Source organism: Capricornis sumatraensis, chromosome 10 (genome assembly GCF_032405125.1).
Source record: "Capricornis sumatraensis isolate serow.1 chromosome 10, serow.2, whole genome shotgun sequence".
Classification (NCBI taxonomy): domain Eukaryota; kingdom Metazoa; phylum Chordata; class Mammalia; order Artiodactyla; family Bovidae; genus Capricornis; species Capricornis sumatraensis.
Genome location: NC_091078.1, coordinates 102,835,168 through 102,860,723, shown reverse-complemented (window position 1 = coordinate 102,860,723; position 25,556 = coordinate 102,835,168). Strand labels below are relative to the sequence as shown.

The following is a 25,556-nucleotide window of genomic DNA, read 5'->3' as shown; positions in this document are numbered from 1 at the left end:
GGGAAAAAAATTGCTGTGCGACCTTGGAAAGTCTCTTCTGTCTTGGGGCCGCACCCTGGGATGGCTGGTGGGACTCAGATGTCTTTAGCCAAGGAAGCTTGTTCTCACAGGGAATGCCACTTGGGATACCCAGACGAAGAGTGGGTGAAACAGAGACACTTGTTCAGAGACAGGGGGAGGCCACAGTCGTCTCTGCCTCTGTCTCCCTTCCCCCTGGGTCTCCGCAGAGGACAGTGTGAGAAAGACTCGTCTCCATCAGCAGGTCCCAAGGTGCAGTCCCTGAACCAGCAGCGTTAGCATCTCCCAGGAGCTTGAGGGAGAGGAGTATCCTTAGATCCCACCCCAGATCTTCTAGGTCAGAGACTTGGGGGCTGGGGCCTGGACATCTGTGTCCTCAGGACCCTGCAGGCAATACCTGTGTTAACACTGGCATTTGAGACCCACAGATGGGTGATCCTGTAAGTTCCCTGAGCACAGGCTGCCCGTGCCTGTGTACCCAGGAGCTAAAAAACACGGATGCTCAGGTCCCACCCTCAGAGGTTTGCGATTCTCTGGTCCGGAGTGCAGCCTGATCACTGGGAGTTGCAAGGCTGCCCCTGGAACTGAGAACCTCGTGGGAAAGGAGCAGACACCCATTGAGCACAGTTTGTGAACAAAGCCGGGTCAATGCGAGAGTGAAAGAAACGCGAGTGAGACAGTCTGCTCCCTGCTTGATTGGAGGGATGATAATAGAAACCTGAAGACAAGGGGAGGTAGCCTGACAGTGCAAAATTCCGTATAGTCATTACCTCCCAGGCTGGGACACACGTGAGTCCGCTCCAGGTAGACAGGAGGTGGCCTGCGGAGTAGTTGACGTCCCCAGAGAAACACGGCACATTTATTAAGAGCCTCTGCTTTGCTCTAGATACGTAACTTTAAATAAACTGGACATGGATATATTTGGGTGCTTCCCTGGTGGCTCAGATGGTAAAGAATCTATCTGCAATTCAGGAGTCCTGGGTTCTATCCCTGGCTCAGGAAGATTCCCTGGAGAAGGGAATGGCACCCCACTCCAGTATTCTTGCCTGGAGAATCCCATGGACAGAGGAGCCTGGCGGGCTACAGTCCTCGGGATCACAAAGAGTTGGACACGACTGAGCGACTAAGCACAGCACATTTTGGAGAAGAGTGTAAACTATGCATTCATTTTCAGGCTGAAAGAAGAGCCTTCAGAGACGTTCTGAGGTCAGGGTGGCTCTCTTCAGGCCGCGACCCCAGATCTCTGGAGCCCGCCCGCCACAGCTAGAGAAGGCACACATGATGCGCTGAAGATCCCATGTGCCGCAACCGAGACCAGGGGCTGGCCGCTCAGTCGTGTCTCACTCTGTGCGACCCCGTGGACGGTAGCCCGCCAGGCTCCTCTGTCCATGGGATTCTCCAGGCAGGAACACTGGAGTGGGCTGCCACTTCCCTCTCCAGGGGCTCTTCCCAACCCCGGGACTGAACCCGGGTGTCTTGCGTCCCCTGCATTAGCAAGTGGATTCTTTGCCACTGTGCCACCTGGGAAGACAGTGGAATTATCCGGCCGTAGGGTGAGCGTAGATTTAACTTCATTAGCAGCTGCCAAGTAGATTTATGACGTGGTTGAAGCGACATACAGCCCGACTCCCAGCGTGTGGGTCTAGCACTTCCCACGCGCACTGGCCAGCTTTCCCACACTGTCAGTGCTTTTTACTCACGGCCGCTGTGGTTTCTCATGTGGTTTCAACTGATGATTAATGAAATTGAGTATCTTTCCCCTGTTTACTAGCCCTTTGGAAATCCTCTTTTGAAAAACATCCTTGGCCTGTTCTTTCATTGGGTTGTCTGTCCTTTTCTCATTGATGTGTGGGAGTTATTTAAATATTCTGGACGCAAGTCCATTTTCAGATACGGTATCGAACCCACATCTCTTGCATCTCCTGCATTGGCGGGCGGGTTCTTTACCACTAGCCCCTTTCCACCGCTGTAGCATGATCGTTCCAGTCTCTCCAGTTCCTTGCAGTGCTTGTTGTTACGTCTTTTAATTATAACCATCCTGGTGGGTGTGAAGTGGTATCAGTTGTGGCTTTGATTTTGCATTTCCCTAATGACTAATGATGTTAGGCATCCTTCCACGTGTTTTTTTTTGCCATTTGTATATATTTTTTGGAAAGATATCTTTTCAGATCCTTTGCCTGTTTTTTAATGGGTTGTTTTTTTTTTACTATAATCCTGGATACAAGCCCCTAATCAGATACACGATTTGCAAATGTATCTTCCCATTCTGTATGCTTGATAGTATTCTTGGAAGCACAGAAGTTTTAAATTTTGATAAACTCTTAATTTATTTTTTCTTTCGTTGCTTGGGCTTCTGGTGTTGTATCTAAGAAAGCTTTGAAAGTGAAAGTTGCTCAGTTGTGCCATCTATGTAGTCTGACTGTATAGTCCGTGGAATTCCCCAGGCCAGAATACTGGAGTGGGTAGCCTTTCCCTTCTCCAGGGGATCTTCCCAACCTAAGGATCAAACCGAGGTCTTCTGCAAAGAAAGCTTTGCCTAACCCCAAATCACGAAGATTTACTCTCATTTTTAAAAAGAGTTTTATAGTATTAGCTCTTGCTTTCAGTCTTTCATTTTGAGTTAACGTTTGTGTATGAGCTAAAGAAGGAGTCCATGTTCATTCTTTTGCATATGGATATTCAAATATCTCAGCACCATTTGTTGAAAAGATTATTTTACCATTGAATTTTCTTGGCACCCTTGTCAAAAATCAATTGACTATAAATGTGTGAGGGTTTATTTCTGGATTCTCAGTTCCATTCCATTAACCTAAATATCCTTATGTCATTGCCACACGATCTCGGTTCTTGTAGCCCCATAGTAAGTTTTGAGATCAGGAAGCGTGATTCCTCCAGCTTTGTGCCTTTTGAAGATTGTTTGGACTGTTGCGGATCTGTTACGTCTTCACATGAACTTTAGGATCAGCTTGTCAATTTCTGTAAAAAAAAAAAAACAGAAGGCAGCTTGGATCGCGATAGAGGCTGATGAGCCTCTGTCAAATCGGAGTGTGCTGCTCTGTTAACAGTATTCAGTGGTATGCTTTTCTGTCTGTTCATTCTGTTAAGTTTTGAGAGCTTGATATTGAAACTCCAACTAAAGATACTAATTTATCTACTTTGAAAGATAGTTGTAATATATAGTGGAACTAGAGATCTCTTCAAGCAAATTGGAGATGAAGGGAACATTTCATGTGAAGATGGGCACGATAAAGGATAGAAACAGTAAGGACCTAACAGAAGGAGAAGAGATTAAGAAGAGGTGGCAGGAATACACAGAGCTGTACAAAAGGTCTTAATGACCCAGATAACCACGATGGTGTGATCAGTCACCTAGAGCCAGACATCCTGGAATTCGAAGTCAAGTGGGCCTTAGGAAGCGTCACCATGAACAGTGCTGGTGGAGGTGATGGGACTCCAGCTGAGCCATGTCAAATCCTAAAAGATGATGCCATTAAAGCACTGCACTCAATATGTCACCAAATTTGGAAACCTCAGCAGTGGCCAGAGGACTGGAAAAGGTCAGTTTTCATTCCAATCCCAAAGAAGGGCCATGCCAAAGAATGGTCAAACTATCGTGCAGCTGTGCTCATTTCACGTGCTAGAAAGATTATGCTCAAAATCCTTCAAACTACCCTTCAGCAGCATGTGAACGAAGACGTTTCAGATGCACAGACTGGATTTAGAAAAGGCAGAGGAACCAGAGATCAAATCATCAGCAGTCACTGGATCATGAGGGAAACAAGAGAATACCAGAAAAATATCTACTTCTGCTTCACTGACTACATCAAAGCATTTGACTGTGTGGATCACAACAAACGGAAAAATTCTTAAAGAGAGGGGAATACCGGGCCTTACCTGCCTCCTAAGAAACCTGTATGCAGGTCAACAGGCAACAGTTAGAACCGAACACAGAACAACGGACTGGCTGCCTCCAGTGTGTTCTCCTAGCAAAGTGAACTTTTAAAGAGAGGTATCAGGTCATTTTGCTCCCCTGCTTAGCACCCTTCAGGATTCCCCATCACCCCAGGATGAAACCCAAGTCCCTTCAGAAGCCTTCAGGACGCCTGTGGGAAGGGTCCCATCTGACCCCTTAGCATCCTCATCTGCCCATCCTGAGCCCCCACACACAAGCACTCACTTAGCCACACCCACACACTCAAACCACAGCCAGCTCAGCTCCCCCCCACCTCAGGGCCTTTGCACCTGCTGCCCCCAGCACGGACCACTCCCCCTCTTGTCTCCAGGGCGTGGCCTCCCTGGAGCTAAGGCAGGTCTCCTTCCTGGGGTTGCACGGCCCTGGTTCTTTTCCAGTGGACACTTACACCCTGTGTTGACATCATCACGTTGCTCTCTGCCTTTCCCCGAGACTGCACGCTCTTTGGGGGCAGGACAGCATCTCTCCTGCTCCCACCCTTCTTCCCTGACGGCTCGGAGCAGAGCAGGTGCTCAGGATACTTGTTGAATGAGAAAGAGATGGGAACCACAGACCCAGTACGCCTTTCCTCCGTCTGTGGTGGTTGCTGGGCCCCCAGGTGCAGTGACGGCAGAAACCGTCCAGGGAGCCGTGGACAGGGTGGCGGGTTCTCCGCACTTCCAGTGAGTTTGCGAACCGATGTCTGAACAATTCCCATTGTGCCCCAGTTTATGGAATGAGTCATGTTGATGGTGGCCGTCCTGCCCTGTTGGGACTGAGCCAATTGAGTGAGAATTAATTACAGATGAGAAGCCAGCTTGCAAAGCCATTAATATTTCAGCTCCCTGGAGTGTGATGCAAACGCAGCCGTCGGCCTTGTTTTTGCTTGTCCTTCCCCCTCCCTCTCCCCGCTTCAGTGTATTCCGTCTGCGTGTCGGGCTGACCCAATTCAGGTCTTGGCTCCCCCATAACTCACTCCCCTCTTCTGTTAAATGGGGGCCCTGCCATCCATCTGTGCGCAGGCGTTGTAAAACTCCTCTGTTGATAACGCACACTCTGCTGGACCTCAGAAGATGGGAGGGAACGTTCAGACGTGGCCCTGTTCTGAGGATGTCTTACCTCAAGCAGAACCAGGGCTTCCCTGGTGGTGCAGTGGGACCCAGGTTCGATCCCTGGTCCGGGAAAATCCCGTTTACTGCAGAGTAACAGCCCGTGCTCTGCAACAAGAGAAGCCACTGCAGGGAGAAGCCGGCGCGCCACATCTAGAGAGTAGCCCCCACTCCCCGCAACTAGAGAAAGCCCTCAGGCGGCCATGGAGACCCAGTACAGCCAAAAATACATAAAGTTACTTTAAAAAATAAAGCAGGAGCGTTGCTGCTGTGGGCATAGCGCTTGACAGTTTCCAAAGCAGTTTTAAACATCAGGACGAGCCTCTCAGGCGCCTCACGCTGTGTTTACTTGGTGGCACAGTCCCCATTTTACAGGTGCGGAAACTGAGGCTCGGATAGCTTGGCAGTTTGCCTGTGATCACTTCTGGGGTAGCTGAGCTGGAACCTGCCCAGAGCCGAGGAGGGAGTGTGTTAAAGTCCGCTGTCAACCAGCTGCCAGGCAGGAGGGGCGATCGGCCGGGTCAGCATGTTTTCTGTCTCCGGGATGCCAGGGCTGAGAAGTCCCTTGGACAGCCAGGACATCAAACCAGTCCATCCTAAAGGAAATCAGCCCTGAATGCTCATTGGAAGGACTAATGCTGAAGCTCCAATCCTTTGGCCCCCTGATGCGAAGAGCTGACTCACTGGAAAAGACACTGATGCTGGGAAGGACTGAGGGCAGGAGGAGAAGGGGGCAACAGAAGATGAGATGGTTGGACAGCATCACTGACTCAGTGAACATGAGTTTGAGTAAACTCAGGATGGTGAAGGACAGGGAAGCCTGGCGTGCTGCAGTCCACGGAGTCGCAAAGAGACATGACTGAGTGACTAAACAGGGCTTAGAAGTCCTTGTGGGGCTGGAGGCTGGCTCCTAAAAAAATCAGAGACCCGAAAGGAAAGGATGGGTGGGTCCTCCCTTGTCAGGTCAGCAGAGAGACCTCCCCTCCAGGTTCAGAATGACCCGGTGTCCCAGAGCTGGCTCTGGGCAGAACTAAGAATTCAGAACCTCTGCCCTCTGGCTGCCGACCCCACCCAGGCCTCTCCCTGTCACTCACGCTTCCTCCCTCATCCCCCCCCCCCCGCCCCCACCCCTCCCCCGCCGGGACTGGCTCTCAGGAAAGGCTCTGGCTGCTCAGGTACAATGGAATTCGGTTTCTAATTATGGCTCAAGCTTGTGGCCTCCGCTTAAGGAGACACATGCTCTCTCTGCCCAGAGGACTCAGAGTTTCTGACTTGAGAGATGGGGACCAAGCTCATCCCCACTCCTTGGGACTGCTAGCAGGGTGACCGCCCTCCCGGTGGCCCCTTGCCATTCCCGGCAGAGAAGGTGGTGGCGTCCAGGTCAGTGTGGCACAGGGTGCGGTGTTGAAGTGGAAACGTCTGCAACCTCATACCTGCCGTCCCGCCTGGAGCACAGTGGCCTCCTTGCCGATGTTCTGGGGCGGCCAGAGAGTCTCCCTGGGTCTCTGCCCCGCTCCTGTGATCTGTCTCGCTCCCTCCATCCATGCCCCTTGCTCTGCCTTCTCGTTTCCCTTTCTTTCCCTCTCCTCTGCTCCCTCCCTTGGCCCCATCCCACCTCCCTACCTCTTGGACACTTGACCTTTAATACCTCTGTAATGAAAAACTTCTCTCACAGTGACAGCTGTTCAGTGATGGAATTAACCGTCTTGCCCACTGATAGTTCCCCGTCAGGGAGGCAGTTGAACAAGGCAGGGTGGTTGTCCTTCCTGAATGCTCACAAGGTGGCTTGGCCTTCTCGATTTGGGCTGGACCAGTACTTTGGCCACCTGATGTGAAGGGCTGACTCATCGGGAAAGACCCTGATGCTGGGAAGGATTGAGGACAGGAGAAGGGGGAGACAGAGGGTGAGATGACTAGATAGCATCACTGACTCAATGGGCATGAATATGAGCAAACTCCGGGGTGGCGCTAGTGGTAAAGAATCCGCCTGCCAGGGCAGGTAGATGGAAGAGATGATCCCTGGATTCGGAAGATCCCCTGGAGGATGGTACGAGAGCCCACTCCAGTATTCTTGCCTGGAGAATCCCATGGACAGAGGATTCCTGGGCTACGGCCCATAGGGTCGCAAAGAGTCTGACGTGGCTCAGCGACTGGACGACAACTCCGTGGCTGGACCATGGCTTTTGATGCTGAGGTTCACCCGACGTTCGTTGCCTCATGATTCAAGGTGGCTTCAGGATATTCTGTGTGTTTATAACTCGTAAGTGCTGAGCCTCGTGTAAGGGCCTGTGTATTTGAAGATCAGGATTTTTTTTGTGAGAAAGAAGTCTTACATTCTTTATAATGTTAATGTTTATGAAATTTAATTTTTAAAGTACCTAATCGTTTTGCAGAAGTTTTAGAAAACAGAGACAAGAAGAGGGAAAGTAATCGATTCCTAATTCCGTACCCCCGACACTGTGTCTGTTTACGCTTCATCCCGCTTCCTTTCAGCTTTTTCCTTTGTTCACTTTTCATGCAGCTGTGTTGTGGTGGGAAGGCAGCTTTTTCTTGATCTCTTAGCCGTACGTGTGGATGTTTCTACACAGTCGCCGTCTTCACTGTTTTTACATCGGGGGGGCGGGTGCCTATGGTTTCTTTAGACTTTGTTGTGAAAGAGCAGCCCATTAACTTCTTCACAGATGGATAGTCGTAAAGCAAGAGCTGCATAATATTTCTTCAGAGAAGGAATTACCCCGCTTCTTACCTGTCCCCTGAAAGAACAGGGTACACCCAGGGCAGGGGAGTCCCCACAAGGAAGGGGAGGAATGAGCGAGCTTTAGACCTGCTCCATGCCAGGAGCTTGTGGGGGCTCCTTGGGCATCCATTACCTGTGATCACCAGGGGCGCATTGTCACCCCCGGTTCACAGGGTCTGAGGACCCTGGCAGGAGGTCCCTGGAGTCAGCACGGAGTCAGGACTCCAGAGCCGCAGGGCGGTTGCCAGGGGGCCTGGGTGCAGTCAGTCCTGCGGGCATGTGCGTTAGTAACAGGCCTCTCCGGGTTTCAGGATTTCCACGGAGCGGTCGTGAGGGTCTTGGATGAGATGGACTATGAGGGCAGGGACCTGGTGGCGCGGGATGAACTGAGGCGTGGCCTGAGTGAGCTCCCGGCCATACACGACCTTCACCAGGGGATCCTGGAGGAGCTGGAGGAGAGGCTGGCACACTGGTGAGCGGCCCCGGGCCCCCACCCCTACCCCATTGCCAAGGGGAATGCTGCGGGGTGGGGCGGGCAAACCCCCCCCACACACCATGTAAAGCGGTGGTTTCCATCTGACGGGCAGGGGTGCCGAGACACGGGGGTGCCTGGTCCCTCGCCTGCCGCGGGAGGTTCCACCACCCGGGATGCCATGCCGGTCCTCACCGTCACGGGGGCCACGAGCCTGAGATCTTGGGGTCCCATCCCCGTCTCCTTGACTGCAGGGAAGGCCGACAGAAGGTGGCTGACGTCTTCTTGGCCCGGGAGCAGGAGTTTGAGCACCACGCCACTCATATCCTGCAGTTCGACAGGTACCTGAGTCTGCTCGGTGAGAACTGCCTCCACGCCCCGCGGCTGGCAGCGGCCGTCCGAGAATTTGAGGTGGGTCCCTTGGTCCTCCCAGGAACCCGCTCTCAGGATGCAGGGGTGGGGGTGGGCATGGAAGGGCTTCATGCCAATCAGGGGAGGTCAGACCTGGAGGGGTGGGGAGGAGAGGACGACCCAGCAGAAGGGAAAACCCAGAACATCCCGCCTTGGGCCATCACTGACAACTCCATGAGCACTGGCCATGGGGAGGGTTTTAGCAGCTGTTCTCCTGTCCCGGGAGAGAAGCACAAAGCAAGCCGGGGCCCTAAAGCCATCGGAGTGAGCAACAAATGGCCAGCAGCTGAGGATCCAGTAGCCGCTAGCTTCATGGACTTTGCTCTATTGCTAAGGGGGGCTGGGAGAGACATATTACTGAGTGTAGGTAGCAGTGTGTGAGCCTAAAGGAACAAACTGTCAGAGTGGGGCAAAGGTAATCTGAGAGGACTTCCTGGAGGAGGGGACCCTGGTTTTGGAAATGGCTTGGCCCGGCCAGGAGAAGGCACGGCTGGGACGTGTATGGCTGGGCTCACGTGGGATGCCGTGAGCCCAGAGCCAGGGGCAGGGGTCCCTGATGGAGTTTCGTTGTCCTGGTTTCTCGGGAGCAGCAGAGTCAGCAGGGAGGCGGCCAGAACGTGAAGCACCGGCTGCTGCGTGTGGTGCGGCGCCTGTTCCAGTACGAAGCACTCCTCACAGGTGGGCCCCTGGGAGGGCAGGGCGCCGAGGCCGGGCGGGGAGAGCAGAGGGGTGGCACCCGCGGAGTGGCGGGGGACACCCGGCCTCCCACAGTGGCTGGACGGGGCGGGCACGGTCTCTCAGTCGTGTCCCCCTCCCCTGGGAAGGTGCCAGGCACCCAGCCCACCCCCTTCCTCCTGCTGAGCTCCGGACCCCCACGGCTGCGTGGAAACTTGCTGGAGTGCCCAGCTGCTGCACCTCGCTACAGCCTCTCCCAGCCAAACACACAGCAACTCACGTCTCCCCCGTGGTCTGCATTCTTCCCTGGCTTCTGTGGGTCTCGTTTCCCTAAATCTGTTCTTATCACCAGAGCCGTCCTGAGTCAGCGGATGTTTTCCCCTCGGACCTGCTGGCCCTCTCGGTGGCTTTGTCACTGACCGCTTCCTGCTTCTCGTAGCGCTTTCCTCCTGGGCTTCTGTGATACACGCTCTCCCCTCCTCCTTCTGACCTCTCTGACTCTTCTCACTCTCCTCCTCGTGGCTCCAGAAATGTCAGTGTTTCTTGGGTCTCAGCCCCAGGTCCTCTTTGCTTCCTTCTCTACAAACTGTCCCCTGGGAACGTCATCCCCTCCCCGACCTCTGTCCTGAGCAGCTGCCCCCCAAGTGGACAGAGACCCCCTGGCCCAGGAGCTGATGCTCTGCTGGGGAGAAATGGAACTGCACCCATACAGATAGGCGTGTAACCCCAGAAAGCAATCAAGCTGTAAAAAAAGACATTCGGGCCAGGAGATGGAGGGTTTGTTCATCTAATTCAACCAGAATTTATTAAGCACCTACTGTGTACCAGACTCTGTGCTAGAAACTGAGGAGGTAGAGGTGAATTAAACAGCCAGAGTCTGTGATACTATGAGCTTATACTCAAACAAGCAAATAAGGAATTAAAAATACATTATGTCCATGATAAGAGCTCTCAAGAAAATGAAGGCAGATTAAGGGCATTCAGGGGAACAGTCTGCTGTGTTAGATCCAGGCGTCAGATAAGATTTGTCTGAGGAGGTAACATTGAACAGAGGTCTCAATGAAGTGAGGGCACGAGCCATATGACCATCCAAAAGAAAAGCGTACCAAGTGGAAGAAATTATAAGTGCAAAGGCCCTGGCGTCTGAGCAAACGTGTCACATTCAAGAAGTAGCAAGAATGCCAACCCTGCCCCAGTGAGCGAGCAGCGTGGAGAGGTCGCTAGAGTGAGACCAGCCTGTGTCAAGCAGTTGTGGCTGTGAACGTGTTAAGGGGTCTCACACGTCACACTCTGCCGAGTGGTGGTCACATCTGTGTCCCCCCAGCAGACTGTGAGCCTCTTCAGGCCTTGCACTGCACCAGGCACACAGCAGGCGCTCGGTCAGCATCTGTGAATGAATGAATGAGTGACTGGCGGTGGCGGGCGCCACACCGGTGTTGATGCTGAGGGCCAGGCTTTGTGCCCGTGTGTTCTTATGGTCGGGCTGACAGGAGAGAGGCGGTTCCCCTCTTCCTTCTGGAAGTCTTCCTCTGTCTCTGGAGACTGAGGGTCTCTTGTTGTGGACCCCAGGGGGCAGGCCTCACCAGGGCAAATTGACTCCTGACTCTTGTTCCATCCGCAGACTATTTAAATAACCTTTGCCCGGACTCAGCGGAGTACGACGACACGCAGGGTAAGTCTGTGTGTGAATACGGAGGAAGCAGAGCTTTGGGCCGCCCATCCACCAGCTCTGGACTCCACCCCATTTCCCAGGCGCACAGCACGGCCCCCTCCCTGCTGGCTGGGCATGCAGGGCCCAGGAGGCCTCTGGGGCTGTTGAGTGACACCCCCTTTGCCTCAACCGTGGGGACTCCCCGGGGCGTGGACTAACATGCAGTCAGAGGAGGAGAAGGGGCGTGGCCAGAGTTTGGTGATAGAAGGGGGTACCGGGTCTAACAAACTCCCTAGACTCCTGATTTCCTCCCCGTCCTGTGTGGCCATCACTGCATGCGACTTGCCAGGGCAGTCTCTATGTTGACACGCTCCACATGCAGCCAGGGAAACTGAGGCATGGAGGGGTCACACTGCTGTCAAGGGCACTTAGGCAGTAGCGGCCAAGCTGGGGTTGGGCCAGTGCCCTCACCAGCCATGGGAAGGATTGGTGCTACCCCCGTGCATGGCCCTGCAGGGGGACCTCTGGGGCAGGAGGTGAGCGGGTGGCAGCTAGCCTGGCCTGCCCAGGAAGTCCAGTGCTCTCTGCTTCTCTCCACAGGTGCGCTGACCCTCGTCTCCAAGGTCACAGACCGTGCCAGTGACAGCATGGAGCAAGGCGTAAGTCTGGCCACGGGCACCTTCCCGTGGGTGCAGGTGCCAGGGCCCCCTCCACCCTCCCAGGTCTGCCTGTGATACCCCCACTTCTTGGTAGGGGGTGCAGGCCATCATGCATCTCATGGGATCCTGCAGAGAGCCGTGGCTTCTGGCCCTGACACTTGCTGTGTGACTTCAGGCCCTGCGCGTCCCTCCCTGAGTCTCCGGTTCCCCATTTATTGGAACAATGAGGAGGGCAGCAGACTTGCACAGACCAGATAAGTAGCGTCCAGATCCTGGTCTGAGAGCATCTACATCAGCACCCGGGGTGCTCTGTAAACTACTGATTCCTGGATATGCCTTCCAGTCTTGCCAACTGGAACTTCTGGGGTAGGGTTCAGAGATAGGCAGTTTTAACAAGCACCCCAGGTAAATGTCTGGCTCACAAAAGTTGGAGAGCTGCTCATGCATAGGACCACGTGAGCTCTAAGCACATGCCTGATTCTGACAGTGTGTAACTTCATTCGGGAGACACTGATCAGATGTTTACTGGGTGTCTGTCTGGGATGATCAGCTTTATCCCACCTCCCAGCTCTGTTCCAGTGGTTTCCATGGTTACTGGTGTCTACATTTTTTTCTGCTCCTTTAAGCTGTAAATAAGCTAGAGCTGTGTGTTGGGAATGATTCTGAGGCTGAGTCCTGGCTTGGTGGTGAAAGTTCAGTGATCGATTAGTGATGCCTGACACAGGCAGAGGTGGGAGTGATGGTGGTACGTGTGCCAAGCTGTTGCTTGGCTTTGCTGTGGCAGGTACACAGAGCATCCTTATGGTGAGTCATCCACAGGTAGAAAAAGGGGAAGGGAAGTAACATCTCTTAGACTCCTGGTCTTACGTTGGGATCTGGAGATACGGAGATAAAGCCCCGAGTCCTGGCCCTTGAGGAAGACACTGCTTAGCAGAGCGTTTAAGACATGGACATGAAGAATCATGATAAATATCATGAGAGAGAAAGTGCTACAAGTTTCAGAAGAGGGTTTCATCTCTCCCCTGGGGATGCTGAGACGCGATGACACGGGAGGTGCCCCTACAGGGAGAACTTTATGCATGCCAGGAAGGCAGAGGGGGCCGAGGTGGTCCAGTTGGAGTGCCCGGCTCCAGGCGTGAAGACGAGAAAGTGCCGGTGCGTCAGAGCTCGGAGGCTGGAAGATGGGACCAGTGTAGGCGCAGTTGGAAAGCGTCTGGGGGCAGACATCAGGGTAGCTGATGGAAGAGTCTGCAAGCCTGGAGGCTGAAGCCAGTGGGGTGGGAAATCCGGTGGGTCATCGGGTCCTCTCCACTCCCCTGACGTCCGGGAGCTCCTTGCTCTTTGGCATGTTGTATAGACGGTGAGATTTCCCTCGGTGTAGCCAAAATACAGAGGCGCTTTGGAGCTGGTGCAGCAGAGGTAGCGGCAGATGGACCGGGGGGCTCCCACTTCCTGTTAGGGGGGATGTCTCTGCTTCCAAAGAGAAAAACCGGGTCAGGAAGGGCCACGTCTTCCCTCCCACGCTGAGCTGTCATGATTAGACTAAGTTTACAGTTTGGGCTTCCCAGGTGGCACTGTGGTAAAGAAGCTGTCTGCGGATGCAGGAGACATAAGAGACGCAGGCTCGACCCCTGGGTCGGGAAGATCCCCTGGAGGACGACATGGCAGCTCCCTCCAGTGTTCTTGCCTGGAGAATCCCATGGACAGGAACCTAGCCACAGTCCATAGGGTTGCAAAGAGTCGGACACAACTGCAGCGGCTACGCACACACATGTGGGTGCATAGCTTATAGTTTAGGGGGAGAAAGAGCACAGAAAACGCTGCTCTCTTAATATCAGATGAAGGGCACATCCTGGCAACGTGACGTAGGGCTCTCGACGTGAACCGTGATTGCCTGGTCAAGGTTGTGCTGCTTGGATTTCTGCATGTAAAGCTCCACCCCCACCTGCCGGTCCCTACTGGCTGGAGGAAAGTCTCTGCGCACAGCCCGCATGTAAGGAATAGGGGATTATGCTCCCTCCCCTTGAGGAAAGAGTATCTACCTGAATTATTTGGACATCTTCTGCAAGGGAGATTGGTCTCTTCTCCGTTGTTTATTAATGTGTTCACTAGTTCTAAGTTAATTTATATCTGAATTATTTATATCAGTAAGAACTCACGGATCCATATTTATGTTTGGCTTCTAATCCTATGCACTTGATTTTATTTCTCAAATTGTCCCAGCTTTGGCTGTTAGGAGCTGGCCAGTTGGTTCCTGTGCCCCTTTGGCATGCCCCCATCGACGGGGCTTTGGGTGGGGATTTCTATTTTGCTTAGCTTTTGAGCACTTCCTTACTTCCTGGCACTGTGAGACGCTCCGTGTTCATGTGGCACGTGTTCCTCCCCAGTCCTAGAGTCACCTGTTTCTCCAGAGAGCCTTGGTTTGTTCATTGGATAATGTTATTAGAAACCAGGATGTGGGCACAGAGTGCTCACTGCTACTGGGGTATCATTTCTTCTGATTCTGTCAGCTACAGAGCAAAGACTTATATGTGTATTTACTGTGTATATACTCATATGAACAGCTGTTTCTGTACATAGCCATCTGCATTAAGCTAAATGTGAGTGTCTTACTGAGTCTTTAACTCTACTTGTTACCAAGTGGATCATTCCAGCCTCCTCCCCTGGCTTCTCTGTAAATTTCCTCTCCCAAGAGGAGTGTTGGAATTGAAACCTGGCTCCTAGCATCCAACATCCATTTATTTAATTGATCGATTTACCTTCCTTCTTGAAAAATGTTTTTCCTGGCTATAGAAATCTGGGTTGACCAGAGCTTTCTTTCAGTACTTTTCAGACGCCACTCCACTGTCTTATATCTCACCTACTTTTGGAGAAGATATCTGCTGCAGTCTCTCTGTTCACCCTCTTCATGTAACGGGCCCCCTTTTTACTGGCTGCCTTCAAGATCTTCTCTTTACACTTGACTTCTAGAAGTTTGACTGTGATGTCTAGGAGAAGTCGTGGCATTTATCCTGTTGTGATTATCAAGCTTCCTGGGCTTGTGCTTTTTGTCCGTTAATTTTGGAAAATTTTCTTGGGTCCTCTGTTCTTCCCTCTGCCCCTCCACCCTGCACTCTTACTTTCTCTTTTTGTTTCAATGGGGGTGAATCTCAGCTTGAAAAGAAAGTGAAAGTGAAAGCTGCTCAGTTGTGTCCGACTCTCTGGGACCCCATGGACTCTACAGTCCGTGGAATTCTGCAAGCCAGAATACTGGAGTAGGGTAGCCTTTCCTTCTGCAGGGGATCTTCCCAACCCAGGGATCGAACCCACATTGCAGGCGGATTCTTTACCAGCTGAGCCACAAGGGAAGCCCTTCCCAAGTTTCGTTCCTTCGTTCCTGAGCTCTGCTCGATCTGCTGCTAAGCCTGTCATAGGGGTTCTTCGTTTCTGAGAACACATTTCTTACTGTTCACGTTTCCATCTCTTGTTTGTTTCCGTCTCTACTGAAACTCCCTCCGTTCATGCATGCTGTCCTGTCTTTTCCAGTGGCTCCTCTAACATGATTAGTCATAGTTACTGTGATGTCCCTGTCTGATGGCTCCAACATCTGGTTTTCTGGAACACTTTATGTCTTGAAAATGGGTTAGGGTTCTCCCTTGCTTCCTGTGTTTTCCGTGTCTGATTGAACACCGTTATGTGCAGAGGAACTGTAGACCCTGTGGGAAATAGTATCTGCCTTTAAAAGTGGGCATGTCTCTTTTTCTACTCAGGCCATTCACGTTGAGGGTGGGAACTGAATCACTGCAGTCAGTAGCTGAGCTGGGTTTAGGTTTTGTTCTCAGACGTCACCTTCAGACCCCCCACAGACGTCATGCTCCTCCGGAAGGTGGCTGCTGTCACCTGCTGCTAGATGTGGGATCCGAGGGCCCAGGGACTTTTCCTGCTGCGTCTTCCGCTTTTTGCAATCTCTGCACCACGGAAGGGACCTCTGCGTCCTTCCCCTCCTCGGGGCTAGACCACTGCGTCCCGTCACACAGGGCTCATGGGTCACGGCTCCCGCGGACAAGCCTCAGTCTTAAGGAGGGCCTGTGAGGCCGGCTCCCTGTCAGCGTTCCTGCCCCTCCTTCACGGGCAGCCGGCCTCTGCCGTGTATCAGTGGCGGGTCTTGGGCAGGTTTCTGCTTTGTCTTGGTGTGTGATCCTGCACCTGAGAGGTCACCCACCTCTTCTTGGAACAGGTACCTCTAGCTGCTTCTGCCCTTGCCTTGGAAGCCATGGGCTCTTTGCCTCAGGGTCTGGGAGTGGGATGGTTGCCTCACCTCCCACAGTGGTGGAGGGCCATATAGGAGAGAGGGTCCTGGGGAAATGGGCTGGATTTCATGCCAGCCCCACAGTTGGCAGCCTGCACCCCTTCAGCACCAAGAGGGGATTCTCTCTGCTCCCACTCTTCCTTGTAAGCACCGGGCAGAAACTCCTGGAAAGAGATTGCGAGGGCCTCCACATGCCCCTTGGCTCTGGGGCTCCCTCTATTCTAACACCGGCCCACCAGCCCACACCTGACCTTTAAGAAGCTATTAACATTTTAGCTGCTTTCTTTTCAACCTTCTTTATGCCGACCACCTCCTCCCTTGTGTGTTGCCAGAGGCACGATAACTCATCCATCTCATGTGTCCACGGTGGGGTCCCGGGGACCCCAGAGCTCCAATAAACATAAGCAGAGTTCTGCTTTTGTAGATGATGTGACTCTTTTTTTTTCTCCCTGTTAGGGCGGGGGCATGGTGTCCTTGCAGCTCCTACATCATAACCAGAGGTAGAATAACTTTTACACGTTTTCTGATGGGTAGGATTTTATGCCCTGAACTGACCCTGATGCTGGGAAATATTGAAGGCAGGAGGTGAAGGGGGCGACAGAGGATGAGATGGTTGGGTGGCATCATCGACTCAAGGGACATGATTTTGTGCAAACTCTGGGAGATGGTGAAGGACAGGGAAACCTGGTGTGCTGCAGTCCATGGGGTCGCAGAGTTGGACATGGTTTAATGACTGAACTGGGGACAGTGTCGAGGCCTTTTCAAGGCATTTTCTCTGCATAGTTTTCACCGTGTTCCTTGACTTTAGACCCAACCCTGCATGAGGTTCAGGGTCATCACTCTTCCAGTACTCCGGGCCGCTGTGACAGGGGAGGGGCCCGGGACCGTACGTGTTGTGAATTCCCAGTGAGCTTCTGGGCACACGTGTTTCTTCAGGGAGCCCAGAGCGTTTCTTCACCAGGCACTGCATTTTCTCAGTCACTCTGTCTCAGTAACCGAGCTCTCCAGCAAAGGCTTTAAGCCCACAGAGCCAGTCCGGCCTGAGGCTTCTGTCACTTGTGGGTTATTGTGATCTGGTTGCTCCGGGCGTTATGGGGGACACAGGCTAGAGTAGGAGCAGTGGCCCCCAGATAAACGGGCATCGGACAGCATAGTGAGGCCAAGTGACCATCTCCACGGCGTGCAGACAGAGGGCGCTGTCACACCCAGGCCCGCAGGGACTAGCTGGATTGCTGGGAACCCACATGGGTGGCATCCCGTGGACCCAGGCTTGGTTCCCGGTCCCACCAGCGACAGGAAGTGGGACTGGGAGCAGGTCCCACCTGGGCTGCGTTTACTCCTCCGAAGTGGAAGCAGGGCCGCCCCCTCCTTACAGAGGAGATGAGGGCCCTGACCACCTCGCCCTCGCCCTGCTCCCGCCCGCAGGAAAACCTCCAGAAGCTGGTCCACATCGAGCACAGCGTTCAGGGCCAAGGGGACCTCCTCCAGCCAGGAAGGGTGAGTGCCTCCACCGCAGAGGGCGCCGGCAGGCAGGTGGGCGAGGCCCTGATAAGCCCCATTGTTCAGCTGGGCTGGTGCCCACAGGCAGGGAGGGAGGGGGGCAGGGGGAGGGGAGGGCAGGAGGGCAAGGGCCCTGCTGGGCTCCGCAGGCCCCTGGCTGTCTCCCCTAGGGCTTTCTGCTCTCGGGGCCTTTAAACAGCAGTGCCATTGGGGTTCCATGTTCCTCTCAGAAGAAAAGACACCGGTATCCTCAGTTTAGTCCAGTTGTTGGACAATCTGGGAAGCCATCTCTCAGGAACCCCAACGTTTTTTAAAAGACAGATTTACCCACTTTTAAGCTTCCAAATGGAAAACACAAAACTCAACTCAAAAGTAGTTAAAAAAAAAAAAAATGTGTTCATGACCTATTCCGGTCCATGAAGGACAAGAGATAAAGGAGTGAGAGATGGTACTTAGGTGTAAAATCCCACCTAGTGTTCTGATTCGGAGTCCTCAGTTTAGTGAATACATAGCAGACATCTGTTTGTATCCTCCAGAATTGAGGGGGCTGTAGCAACTGTTCACAGGTCTTCAGCCGCTTTAGCAAACTGGCATCTTAGAGACTCTGTTCTCATCGGACGCCCGTGGCAGCAAATCAGGGACCAAGCCATTGTTGGGACCACTCTGTGGCTGGCCCGCTGTCTGGGTCAAAGAGGGTGCTCCCCAAAGGCCAGATGCCTGTTTCCAGGGCAGCCCCACCAAGCGTGGAGCACGGCTCCTGGGCAAGGGGCTTCTGCCGTGTGCCAGTCTGCTGAGCTCCAGGAGGCGCCGTAATGGGTTTCCCGCTGAAGGGCCTCCCCCAAGCCTGCTCCAGGCCGGAGCAGGGGGTCAGCCTGACCACCGAGGGCTGCTTCTCTGCTCACAGGAGTTTCTGAAGGAAGGGACGCTGATGAAAGTAACAGGGAAGAACAGACGCCCCCGGCACCTGTTTCTGGTAAGTACCCGGCCTCCGGTCAAGCCCGGACTGCAGGTTCTGTGAAGCGTTTGGGGGCCATTACCCGAGGATGGCAGGAAGGCCGAGGAGACCAGAGCCGACCCCTTAGGGTGAGGGTCATCCAGGAAAGCCGAAAGCCTAGGGCTTAAGCCTCTCCCTCGGGTATTACTTGAAAGATTTCATTATTCATGTGCCCATCCTAAAACCAGGAGGGTCTTAAACTGGGAGTAACTGTTCAGCTGCCTTATCTGACATGTGAGCTACCAGAGACCCAGAAAGGAGAATTGACCTGGCCGGCCCTCCCAGCAGGTCGGGCGCTGAGGCCCGAAGGAAGCCAGTGCTCTGAGCTGAGCCTGGCCGTGTCTGCACTCTGCACAGGACGGGACAGAGGGATGTCCTTAATGACGTCCCAGCCCAGTCTGGAACACCAGGGCACGTCCAGGCCTGGGGGGCAGGGGCGGGGGGGGCAGGTACCAACTCACTGGAAAAGACCCTGATGCTGAGAAAGATTGAGGGCAGGAGGAGAGGGGGACTACAGAGGGCAAGATGGTGGGATGGCATCACTGACTCAACAGGCATGAGTTTGAGCAAGCCCTGGGAGATGGTGATGGACAGGGAGGCCTGGCGTGCTGCAGTCCATGGGGTCGCAGACAGACATGACCGAGCACCTGAACAACAGCAGCGGATGCTGAGCTTTACGCAGGTCTTGGCCCCAGTCCTGAGACCCCCAAGGTGTTTTTCCGGTTGAGTTCTCTCTGCTAGAAGTAATTTTTCTCTCTGCTTCTTCACCATTCGCCGTCAGTTTTTGTTCCCACTATTACAGTCTCCTTTGTTAGAATTGTGTGCATAGTAAAAGTGGAGAGGCTCTGAGTCAGTGGGTAGGAGTTCTCTCTGTTGAAGCACCTCCTGTGTGCTGGGTGCTGGAAGCCAATATCTCAAAGAGTCCCCTTCTCTGCCCTCAACCTCCAGCGTCTGGGGTAAAGATTGAGTTCTGAGAGTAGTTTGGGCAGAATCTCGGGGCCGGGGGGATATGGAAGGAAGGAGAGGATCCAGGAGAGTGGGGAAATAAGAAGGTGGATGGCGCAGTGGCAGCTGGCATTTGTGGAGTGTTCTCTGGGTGCTGTGCTGTATGCTGAGTGTTTTGTGTATTTTTTCCCTGGGGAAAACCGTAACCGCGTTAGGCTTGAAAGGAAAGACTGGAGTTTTGTCAGGCGGATGAAGGAAGAGCATTTCAGGAGCAGGAACAGCAGCAGCAAAGGGTAGAGGTGTGTCTGGAACACCTGTTGGCCTGGCGGAGTCACGGGTGCAGATGGGCGCTTTCGCTCATAGGGCTGGCAGGGTGTGGTGGTCTCCAATGGCCCTGCCAGCTGGGGGGCTAAATTCCAGATTGGCCTCACGGTCCTGAACAGGGGAATTGTGAGCCTGGCTGGAAGCGTCTCACTCACGGCCGCCTGCCAAGGTTTGCAGAGCCTCTGTGGCCTGTGCCCCGGGGCCTTGGCCTGGCCTCAGTGGGCGCTCGGCTCCATATACAGACCAGAGGAGCCGAGTCCAGAGGCTCGTCTCCCTCTGCTTCATCCTCCCCACCACCTGTCGCCTCCCCTGAGAAGCCCTCACTCTGGCAGGCTGCCGCTGCCATGCAGGGGGGCCGTGTGGTCCTGGACCATTCACAGAGCCCTGGCTGCACGGCAGTGGCCCCAGGGGCAGCCGCAGAAAGGCGGGGTCACCGTGGTGACACGGGTGGGTTCCCTGGGGGTGGGCGGGGTGTGGCCACCCCCAAGCACACCACCCTGCACGCCCTGGAGGCACCTTCATTCACTCATAACCCTCACCCCTCCACGGATGCGCTCTGTAGACCTGGGAGAGGGGGTCTTGTCTGTCTGTGGCTCGGTTCCCCCTCTGCGCCTGCCTGAGGGGACGGTGGGGCCTGAATTGAGATCCTTCCTGCCAGGGGCTCAGCCCAGCGCCTGGCCTGGCCAGTGGTTCTCGTCAGTGTTAGAACAACAGAGCCGGACAGGGCTTGGAAGCTTCCTCTGGTCCTGGGGTCAGCTGGCCGCCTGTTTTGTTCAGAGAGGTCTCTGGGAGTGCAGCCTCATGCGTTCTTCCTTGAGTGTCGCTGGTGCCTGCTTTTGGGAGACGATGGCTGAGTCAGGCAGTTGAAGCAGAGACCATCTGGCCCAGAGAGACCGAAATTCTTTCTTTGTTGTTCAGTTGCTCAGTTGGGTCCAACTCTGCGACCCCATGGACTGCAGCGCACCGGGCTTCCCTGTCCTTTACTGTCTCCCAGAATTTGCACAAGCTCATGTCCATTGAGTCGATGATGCTGTCCAACCATCTCATCCTCTGTCGCCCCCTTCTCCTCCTGCCTTCAATCTTTCCTAGCATCGGGGTCTTTTCCGATGAGTCAGTTCTTAGCATCAGGTGGCCAAAGTATTGGAGCTTCAGCTTCAGCATCAGTCCTTCCAATGAATATTCAGTGTTCGTTTCCCTTAGGATGGACTGGTTTGACCTCCTGGCAGTCCAACGGACTCTCAAGACAGTTTGAAAGCATCAATTCTTCAGTGCTCAGCCTTCTTTATGGTCCAGCTCTCACATCTGTATATGAATATCTGACTCTTTTTTTTTTTTTTTAAAATATTTATTTATTTATGGCTGCACGGGGTCTTTGTTGCTGTGTGCAGGCTGCTGTCTGATTGTGGTACACAGGCCCCTCACTGTGGTGATTTCTCTCATTGTGGAGCACGGACTCTAGGCACATGAGCTTCAGTAGTTGTGGTGCAGGGGCTTATTTGCAGCATGTGGGATCTTCCCAGACCAGGGATTGAACCCATGTCTCTTGCATTTGCAGGCAGCTTCTTAACCACTGGACCACCAGGGAAGTCCCGAATATCTGACTCTTTACGAAACAGTTTGCTGACCCTGGTCTGTTCCAACTCTGTTCAGTGAGGCCCTGAGAGAGGAAGGGCTTGCCTGAGGCTACACCGCGGCTCAGTGCCCAGGCCAGTCCCAGAAGTGCTGGGAGAGCTGGTGGAAAACTCGCCCATCCCGCCCCCTCTGCAGATGCCCTCTTCGGGGAGAGGAGCGGGGACCCTGAGTTCCCGCCCCCGCTTCAGACCACGTCTTCCTGATCCCCTTTGACTCCCATGCACGGGGTCTTTCCGGGGGCTACTCTCCCTCGATGCTTGTAGTGAAGTGGGGGTGGGGGTGTCCCCCTCTTGGCAGGTGGGGCGGCTGAGGCCCCAGAGAGCGAGACAACTTATCTGGAGCCATCAGCTCCTGCAGGGCAGGGTCGGGATGGACGGCCCAGAGCGCCACCTGGAGGACGCCATCGGCTCTTCACACTGTGCACTTAGCCAGACAGAAACACTCTCTCTCTGAAGGCAGTGGCTTAAGTTTCTGCATGTCTGCCCTGCTTCGGGGCGGCAAGCTTCAGTTATTCATTCAACAAACCTTAATTGAGCATCGGTGCAGCAGTGAACGGGCTTCCCTGGAGGCTCAGACAGTAAAGAATCTGCCTGCAATGCAAGAGACCCGGGTTCCATCCCTGGGTGGGGAAGATCCCCTGGAGGAGGAAATGACAACCCACTACAGTATTCTTGCCTGGAGAATCCAGGCTATTCTCCAGGCAAACACAGGAGCCTGGCAGGCTTATAGTTCATGGGGTCACAGAGAGTCGGCCGTGACTAACGCTATCTATCTATCTTGCAGCGAACAGGACCTGCCAGCTCCCTGTCCCCAAGAATCTTCCCCTTCCCTCCCTCCCTTCCTTAACTCTGCTTGTTAGAGGCTGACTTGATAGAGAGTTCATCAGTGTTAAGTGTACATGTTGGTGTCTGTCGACAACTGCATATTGTCGTGTGACCACCGCTTGGGTCGAGATACGGAGCATATCCAGCCCCCCGGAAGTTCCCCGGTGCACCTCCCCTCACTGTCCCCCAAGCGCCCACTGCCCTTACTTCATCAGTGCAGATGAGCTGTTCTGGGGCTTCATGTACATGTTGTGAAGCAGCGTGGACTCCACAGTCCGGCGGCTTCTCGCTGGCGTGTGTGGGAGGCTGAGCCCTGTGGTCAGGCGTGTTCCGTCTGCCCGCTGGTTGCTGTATGGCTGCGAGCTGTGAATGGGCCTCCGTTTCCGTGTGCTGATACCCGCTGATAGATGTTTGGGCTGTGTCCCTCTGGAGCGGCGCTGGGTAAAGCTCGTACCGGCACCCCCGCCCTGCACTTGCTATGGGCATATGTGCATTGCTCCTCTGTGTCCATGTGACACTGGGGAGAAGGGGTCTCCTGTTTGAGCCCAGAGTGCCCTTGCTCCCCTGGTCCCTGGGAATGCGAGATGCTTGCGCTCAGTGATGCTCCAGGACACGCCCAGCACGGGCGTTCTGGGCCCAAGACACGTCTGACGGGGCCCCCTCTCCCCAGATGAGCGATGTGCTGCTGTACACGTACCCCCAGAAGGACGGGAAGTACCGGCTGAAGAGCACGTTGGCGGTGGCCAGCATGAAGGTAAGAGCCCGGGGGCGGGGGCCCTGGGGGGGGCGGGGGCCCTGGGGACGAGGAGACACAGCCCCGCCTCTGGAACTCACAGCCCGCGGACGAGGAGGACCCCGGCTTGTGAGTTGCCCCAGGATTCTGTCATCGGGAGCTCAGGGAGGGTGGGGTAAGGGAGGGCTGCCTGGAGTGGATAATATTCGGATAAATGCGGAAGAGAGACAAGAAAGGGGGTCCTGCGGGGAGGAGAATGCGGAGAGAGGAAGCAAGCAGGCGTGTGTCTGTCGATCGTGGTAAAATATCCATAATGTACGTTTACCGTTGGAACCGTGTTTTAAGCGTACAGTTCGACGGCGTCGAGTGCATTCACGGTGTTACACTACCATTGCTCCGGCCATCCCCAGCACTCTCTTCATCCTTCCAGTCTGATGCCCTGTGCCCTTAAACTTTTTAATTCTCCCCCTCTCCTCCCCCAGGCATTGGCAACTACCAGTCTACTCTTTGTCCCTATGAACTCAGCAGCTCTAGGGACCTCGTATAAGTGGACTCCTAGGCGATGCTTGTCCTTCTGTGACTGGCTTACTTCACTTAGCGTAACAGCCTCAGGGTTCATCCACGTGGTCGCGTCAGAATCGCCTTCCTTTTTAAGGCTGAATAGTGCTCCATCGTGGGTGTAGGCTTGACCACACTTTGTGTACCCATCGTCCATCCGTGGACACTAGAGTGGCCTCCACCTTTTGGCTGCTCTGAGTAACACATGCAAGCGTGCAAATGCCTGTTCAAGCGGCAGCTATTTCTTAAGAGAGGCTGGCTCAGCTGGACAGTCTCATGGGTGAGCTTGGAGAGACAGGATGGTGTGACCGGGTCAGCTGTGACCTCACTCAGTGTGACTGGGGTCCCAGATACGGGGCCGGTTGGAGCTGATGGGGATTTTCAATGAGCCAGGAGTTTTAGGAAGGTAATTCCTGCCCATCGTGGGGATGGGGTCAGAGGGGGAGCCCTGAAGTGGGGGAATGGGGTACATGCGGGCTGTCACTTGGGAGGGCGGAGGGCTGGAAGGGAGGAAGAGCTGAAGGGGGCCTGCGGGGGGCTGTCTCCCTCCTGAGGCCCCCAGCCTGGAGAAGGGCGACCTCACTAACTTGGGAGGTGTCTTCCCGTTTTGGACCAAAGCATCCTTCCGCTTGAGTCTGACAGAGGCCATGTGGGAGGGTGCCCACTGGGCAGGTGCTTGTCCAGCACAGTGGGCTCCGAGAAGGATGCCTTCCTGGGGGAAAGTGGGTGGCAACAGAGTCAGTCAGCAGCTGAGCTCCCACTATACACACACGCGCACAGAGACACAAACACACGCACACACACAGACACACACACCCCATCTTCCAGGTGAGAAAGGTTTGCCCTTCGCAGTGAGGAAGCTCAGCCTCAGAGTTGGGCAGTGGCAGGACCCCTCCTGTGCCCATCCTGAGGGGCCGCTCCTGGTTTCCAGGTCAGCCGCCCTGTGATGGAGAAAGTGCCCTACGCCCTGAAGATCGAGACTCCGGAGTCCTGCCTGACTCTGTCTGCCAGGTACGAGGAGAGGAAGGACGGCGGGGGCAGGGACGGGGGGTGGAGGCAGCAGTGTGGGGCAGGGTTTTGCAGGTGGGAAAGTTTGGAATCGCAGAGGCTGAATGTGTTGTCATTTTTATTTTGTCCTTTTGGGTAAATGACTTTCGTTCCATTATTTCTCGTCCATTTTTGGACAGTCATGTGGCGAATATGATAAAACCATGGTTCCTCTCCCCAGGAAGCACGTGCATACACGTAAAAGTCTACATGGAATCTCAGGGGCTTCCAGAGCCCGTTGCTGAAATATAACAGTATCTCCTCGTAAAACCCTGCAGGGTCATTGGGTCTTTGCAGCAGTAAGAAAGGTTAAAGCTAGTGGAAAGTGCATGGAGCACCTTAGCTCATAAAATAGTCTGTGTTTAGGCTGCCAGGTCTGGAGAGTGAGAGAAACATCAGGGGTGAGCATTCATCAGTTTATTTTCCCTTTTACTTTTTGGGCGGTGAGGCCTTTCTATCAGAGATGGCTGTTTTTTCCCAGGCCCTCAGGCTCTGCCCCGGGGTCCCTGTTTTGTTGGTTTCTGGCAAAGAAAGAGTCCCCCTGCCCTCTTTCCAGGACAAGACCAGCTGGAGCTGGGATAGGGGCTCAGAAACCAGGGGCTCCTGCCAGGAGCTGCTCTAGGCATGGTGGCGGGGTTGGAGCGACACCTAGCGGGCTCCGTGAGAATTTCAACCCAGCGGCTGCTGGGGGTGCATTGCCTTTCAGGAGACCCTGCCAGGCCTGGAGGGGAAGGTGGGATGTCTGCGCTCTGAATAAGTGAATGACTGGGAGGGCGTGTGGGAAACTGAGGAGGAGGACAGACAGAATGAGATAGTGACCGTTGCCAGCATCTGTCCACTGCCCCCCAAGTGGTACCTGGTTCTCTGCCCAAGGTCAGCGCACCCCTCCGAGAGGGCGGGACCCCTTGCTTCTGCACAGTGCTTTGCCATCGGCAGAGTCCTCCACCCCCCACGTGTCATCTGGTCCCTGCAGCCGCCCTGGGAGTTAGAGGAGTGTTTGATGTTCCCACGTTTACAGGCCAGGCCC

The 25,556-nt window shown here is 54.3% G+C and overlaps 1 protein-coding gene across 1 annotated transcript in view; it reads left to right on the top strand.

Moving 5' to 3' along the window:
- Nucleotides 1–25,556, top strand: part of FGD5 (FYVE, RhoGEF and PH domain containing 5) — a 119,308-nt gene that overhangs the window by 80,009 nt on the left and 13,743 nt on the right. The window contains exons 6-14 of the mRNA XM_068981912.1: nucleotides 8,128–8,288; nucleotides 8,543–8,699; nucleotides 9,290–9,377; nucleotides 10,996–11,046; nucleotides 11,626–11,684; nucleotides 17,398–17,469; nucleotides 18,377–18,445; nucleotides 22,862–22,945; nucleotides 24,414–24,493. Coding sequence (XP_068838013.1) covers nucleotides 8,128–8,288; nucleotides 8,543–8,699; nucleotides 9,290–9,377; nucleotides 10,996–11,046; nucleotides 11,626–11,684; nucleotides 17,398–17,469; nucleotides 18,377–18,445; nucleotides 22,862–22,945; nucleotides 24,414–24,493 — 821 coding nt within the window. The remainder of the gene's footprint in view (nucleotides 1–8,127; nucleotides 8,289–8,542; nucleotides 8,700–9,289; nucleotides 9,378–10,995; nucleotides 11,047–11,625; nucleotides 11,685–17,397; nucleotides 17,470–18,376; nucleotides 18,446–22,861; nucleotides 22,946–24,413; nucleotides 24,494–25,556) is intronic.